Source organism: Pristiophorus japonicus, unplaced genomic scaffold (genome assembly GCF_044704955.1).
Source record: "Pristiophorus japonicus isolate sPriJap1 unplaced genomic scaffold, sPriJap1.hap1 HAP1_SCAFFOLD_858, whole genome shotgun sequence".
NCBI lineage: Eukaryota > Metazoa > Chordata > Chondrichthyes > Pristiophoridae > Pristiophorus > Pristiophorus japonicus.
This window is the reverse complement of record NW_027254781.1, coordinates 172,177-178,176: the sequence shown is the minus strand read 5'-3', so window position 1 is coordinate 178,176 and position 6,000 is coordinate 172,177. Positions and strand designations below refer to the sequence as shown.

The following is a 6,000-nucleotide window of genomic DNA, read 5'->3' as shown; positions in this document are numbered from 1 at the left end:
GCCAAGTGATTAGGCAGAACCCTATACTTGTACATGGGTCATCTTATACATAAGAATAAACAATAGTTTTATTCCTGTAATACCAGCATTCACTTAGAATCACAGTTTATGAGTTGAAAACAAACAACTGACCACAGCAGGGGTCTTGGTCGTGTCAGCAGTCTAACAGTATTATTATATCAGAGGTGCTGTTCTGAAACTGGTACCTGTTTGGAGTAATGCAAGGCGAACAGATACAAACGAGACTACTTTCTGCATATTGCGCTCCGGCCAGGAAGAACACCCTGCTTACTGGTATCCAAATGCAAATTAAATTTTAACCACTGGTTTTCACTTAATGAAACATCTTGATATGGATATATTTACATCTTATTGTACGCCCTGAGCCAGCAGCGAGGCTACCCATTTGAATAATTTTATTAAGCGTCTATCTGAACATTGCAATATATACAAGTATCAGGAGCAATTTTCTGACTTTTCACTGATGACGGGGAGCCTCGTCCACCAAAATCAGTGATCAGAAATTCACTCGCATGTTGTGCACAAGTTTCTAACCATCATCTTAACTGAGTTGAAAAATCAGCTCCATTGTACAATTCGAATTTCCGATACGCAGTACTAAGAGCAAAGTTCATTTGCAGCAGTGCAAAGTCAATAAAGTATCGCATAATATTAAAAAAACAAACAGCGTTAGGTTCAAGTAAGTGAATTGAAGCAGTCTTAACCCTCATAGTTCATAATGAGTAGCTGTACTTACACTGGAAGCAAATAAGGTTGTAGACTAGTAATACGTTTTCCATCAGAATAACCGCGGAGTGAATCAAATGATTTTTTCTCATTCTCCACGGCCTCCTCCATCTTAAAAGATATAAACAACATTATATTTTTCATACAGTTGACATTATTCAAATGTTAGAAAACTCATCTTAGTACCAAATACACGCAAACCCAATTGAAAAACAAGTCAAATTTTTCACAAAATCGCTTGTAACTGAGATTATTGGATTTTCTATAGATTATAATCAGTGCTCAATTATGTTATGAAAGTCTACTGTAAAAGAGAGAAATAGTGTAAGATAATAAATCAAAGCAAATCTCACAGTAGACATGAACATGCTCTGTGACTGCTGGTACATGTCCAGCTATGCTGCAGTGGATAAAAGTGTTCTGTTTGACTGTCTGTCTTACTCCCAATTTCCTGCTTATTAAACTCCGTCCCCTAGTAAACAAGTTGCCTGGATCAATTTTGTCAATTCCCTTCATATCTTGAAACATGCTTGTTTCAAAAACAACTCTTTCCCTCATAACTTCAATTCCTGATATTGAGAATTATCTTTGTTGCTTGACTCTAATCTCTCAAGCCAATAATATTCTTGTCATGATTTAGTGCCCAGAACTATGTAGGGCACCCCGATGTATGACCAACGACTTATACAGTAATAATATAACTGTACGATTTTGACACCATCCTGCTATTATTTCAACCCAATACATTACCTCATTTTCACAGCAGCCAAACAGATTTCAGAGATTGATTCACATTAACCCTAACATCTCTTTCTTGATCAATACACAGTGTGACTGTATTGAATACATAAGCCTAGAAAGTACATGTGACAATATTAGAAGAAAAACAGCACAATCATATGAAATGCCTTTATCATAATTTTAAGCATTCACCCATTTAAATTAAACAGCAACAGTAATTTCTAAGTGATACTTTCTCAATTGATTATTGTTTACAAACACATTATATCTATCTACATCCTTCTGACTCTGAGGCGGGGGTGCTGCCCACTGAGTCACAGCTGACACAAGGCAGGTTTCTGATACCTTCTGGCATCCGTGGAGATTTTAGCGACGCCTTTCACACTCTACTCCCTACTGACTGATTTTATATCCCAAATCTTATGTTTGTCAATAATTGTGTTTACCTTGTCGCAGGTCGGGACCGCCATGCTGCCTATAGCCGCCGCTCACCGCTCCTTTTGTGGCCCATTAGCGGCAGGTTGGGGCCATAGGGTGAGTGGCGAGCGGCGGCCATGAGCAGCGTGGCGGCATACCACTGCAAGATACAGCGTGAGTTGGTGCAGGAGGGCAATGGCGCGAAGAGGGATGTCATCAAGGTCCAGGTCGCTGATTGCAGAGTGGGCAGATACAGCAGAAGCGGCGAGAGACTGTAGAGGGATGTGATCGGGGCCTAAAGAGGCGTAGTCCCAGGGGCCAGCCCACACTGCGATATGTGTGCACACTAGATCCGTGCAGCAGAGCAGCTCTCCAGTCGTCTTGGATAACCCTTGCCACTGTACCAAGACCTAGCTCTGTCAAACCCGTGTGGTGGCTGGTGTGCAACGGCCACCCCACGTTAAAAAAATCCACTCACAGGCATCTTCCACCCTACAGGATGTAGTTCAGGACCTGGAATATTAGGTCCTTCATTGGAACACCTGTGAACTCATCCTTTTTTAGCGTGGAAGCAAGTCATCCTCGTTACGAGGGACTGCCTATGATGATGATGATCTACATCAAAGTACATCTGCCACAAAATTCCCAATTTCATAAACAATTCAAATGTTTGTGAATCTGATTGCTTGGTTTTTCATTATTTGCACTATTTTTGATATATGCAGATTGAAGATATTGTTTATGTTACCCTAGTACTAATCAAAAATCTATAGAATTAATTGGCCGAAAATTGCAGCCTCGCTGCACCCGACGAGGCCTCGCAAAAGCCGATTCTCGGTGCGCCTAGAACCGGCTTTACCGATCTGTCAAAATTTCTTTAGAGAGATTCTACGCATCCCTGGGAGAAGGACATCCACGCGGGAGAGATTTGAGCTATTTTTTACGCCTGGTAAAAGCAGGTGTATAGCTTACTTATACCAGCGTAACACTTTTAAAGCATAGAAAATTTCAATTTAATCACTCATTTTTTTATTAAAAATCCTGTCCATTAAGGTAAGTTTATTTTTAACCCTATTAAAACACATTTTAAAAAATTTCCAAAAAATATTTTTTTTTCTAAAACATTTAATTACATTTAATTTCAATTAATTTTAAATATGTGGTGTTTTTTTTTTTAATTTATTGTGATGTGTTTCGGTGTTTTATGGGTTTATTCTAATTGATAATAATGAGAGCCCGTACAAACAGAGCTCCCATTTTTATCAATGAGAATACTAGATAGTGATTGGTGGTCCAGGCCCATGTGATTCCAACAGTTGCGTTCGTACGTGGAAAACATCTTTCAGTGCGCTGTGCAGCGAATGAAGGCCTCAGACCGGAATCCTACGTTCCTCCGGGAAACACAGGTAGTTCGTAGATTTTTTTCGGGTCAGAGGCATTTGTACGAAGGAAACCTCCAACCGCAATTTTCAGCCCAAAATGTTTTTGTTTCTATAGGATCATGTCTGATATTTCTGCTTGGTTTAGTGTTTCTACTGTTGATTGTTGCCAAAATAAGCTTTAAGAATCAATGATTAATCAGATACTACAGTTAGAATGTTCCCTCCTATTTCATCTGCCATTACTATTTCATGGGCCACAACCTCAACCACTATCTGCTGCTAGCCTCTCCCTCACTTCCAGACCTACCACGGTTTGATATAACTCAGCCTCATTCTCACTGATCACTCCTTTAGCTCCAAATCTACATAGGATATACGCCACAGAAACAGGCCATTCAACCCAACTAGTCCACACCAGTGTTTATGCTCCATTCGAGCCTCCTCTTGTCTTTCCTCATCTAAATCTATCAGCATAACCCTCTATTCCATTCTCCCTCATATGCTTGTCTAGCCTCCCCTTAAATGCATCGATACTATTCGCTTCGACCACTTCCTGTGGTAGCAAGTTCCACAGTTTCACCACTCTATGGGTAAAGAACTTTCGTCTGAATTCCCTATTGGATTTCTTGATGACTATTTTATATTGATGGTCTCTAGTTATTCTCTTCCCTACAAGTGGAAACATTCTCTCTGTATCCACTCTATCAAAATCTTTCATAATTTTAAAGACCTCTAATAGGTCACCTCTCAGCCTTCTTTTTTCAAGAGAAAAGAGACCCAGCCTGTTCATCCTTTCCTGATACGTATACACTTGCATTTCTGGTATCATCCTTGTAAATCTTCTCTGCACCCTCTCCAGCGCCTCTATATCATTTTTATAACATGATGACCAGAACTGTACACAGTACTCTAAATGTGGTCGAACCAAGGTTCAATACAGGTTCCCCTAGCATAACTTCCCTACTTTTCAATTCTATCCCCCTATAAATGTGCTTGGTTTGCATTTTTATGGCCTTGCTAACCTGTGTCGCAACTTTTAGTGATTTGTGTATTTCCACTGAGATCCCTTTGTTCCTCTACCCCACCTTGACTCGCACCCACCAAGTAATAAACAATATTCTTACTACCAAAATGTACTACCTCACATTTATCTGTGTTCAACTTAATTTTACAATTATATGCCCATTCTGCAAGTTTATTAATGTCCTCTTGTAATTTGATGCAGTTCTCCTCAGTATTGACTATTCCCCCCAATTTGGTTTCTCTGCAAATTTAGAAATTGTGTTTTTGATTTCAAAGTCTAAATCGTTAATGTAAAGTGTGAACAACAGTGGTCCCAGCACTGATCCTTGTGGAACACCACGACCCCCCTTCTGCCACTGTGAATAGCTACGTTTTTCCCCTTCTCTCTGCTTTCTGTCTTGAAGCCAGCGAGCTATCCACTCTGCTACTTGTCTCCTGATTCCGCATTCTCTGACTTTGTTCATCAGTCTATTATGAGGTACCTTATCGAAGGCCTTTTGAAAAACTAGATAAATTACATCTACTGCATTACCATCATGTACTCTCCCTGTTACCTCTTCAAAAAATTCAATGAGGTTGGTCAAACAAGACTTTCCCTTTTGAAATCCATGCTGACTATTCATTATTATATTTTTGGTATCTAGCTGTTCTTCTATTTTCTCCTTTAGCAGTATTCCATTTTTTTTCCTACCACCGATGTTAAGCTCACTGGTCTATAATTCCCTGGACATAGTCTATTCCCCTTCTTGAATATAGGTACAGGTAGAGCGTCTGAAATCCAGAAACCTCTGGACCGAGGCCGTTCCGGATTTCGGAACGTTTTCCGACGTCCCGAATCCAGAACCGCCCAGGAAAAACCTGTGTTGCTGCCATTGGGACAGCAGGATAGGTATGAAGCCCTGCAAAGAAGGTAAGTTAAAGTTTTCATTTTTTAATTATTTTGCAGCAATTCGCTAGAAATGGGTCTTCTAAATGTTTTTTTATTTTTTTAATTTTTTGGCATTTTTTGGGGGTGTTTTCCCCCCTCCCTAGGCCCACCTCACAGCAGTAATCGACCTCGGACTAAAGTTGGCAAGGACCGCGGCTTCCGCTCATTTTTACTGCTGGGCATCTAAATAGTAGCATAGTGATTTGTGGTATTTTTGGAGAAAAAGTACCGCTATCGCCGTTTTTAAAAATGTCCGATTTCGGAACATTTTCCAGATTTCGGACGATCCCGCCACAGATCAGCGTGACGTCCGGATTTCGGAACATTCCGAATTTCGGAACTTCGGATTTCAGATGCTCTACCTGTATTACCGAGCTATCTGCCAGACATCTGGCTCTACACCTGTTTCTAATGAATTATTAAATATGTGTATTAATGCTTCTGCTATCTCAATCCTAGATTCTTTTAAAATGTGTGACTGCAATCCATCCAGACCAGGGGTTTTATCCCCTTTGAGTTTGATTAGTTTATTTAATATATCCACTCTTTTTATTTTAAATGCAATTATCTCATTACTAATCTCATCATCCAATGTGATGTCTACCTGTTCTATTTCCTTGGTAAATACTGAAGCAAAATAATTATTCAATATTTCTGCCATCTCTCTCTTATTGTCTGTGGTATTATCCTGTCTGTTCCATAATGTCCCTATTCCTATCCCACCCTTCCTTTTGTCTTGATGTGCCTGTAAAATATTTTACT

At 39.8% G+C, this 6,000-nt stretch overlaps 1 protein-coding gene across 1 annotated transcript in view; it reads right to left on the bottom strand.

Moving 5' to 3' along the window:
* Positions 1–757: 757 nt before the first annotated feature.
* Positions 758–6,000, bottom strand: part of LOC139257514 (uncharacterized) — a gene marked incomplete at its 3' end in the record, with an annotated part of 89,143 nt that continues 83,900 nt past the window's right edge. The window contains exon 6 of the mRNA XM_070874513.1: positions 758–858. Within this exon, the coding sequence (XP_070730614.1) occupies positions 758–858 (101 nt within the window). The remainder of the gene's footprint in view (positions 859–6,000) is intronic.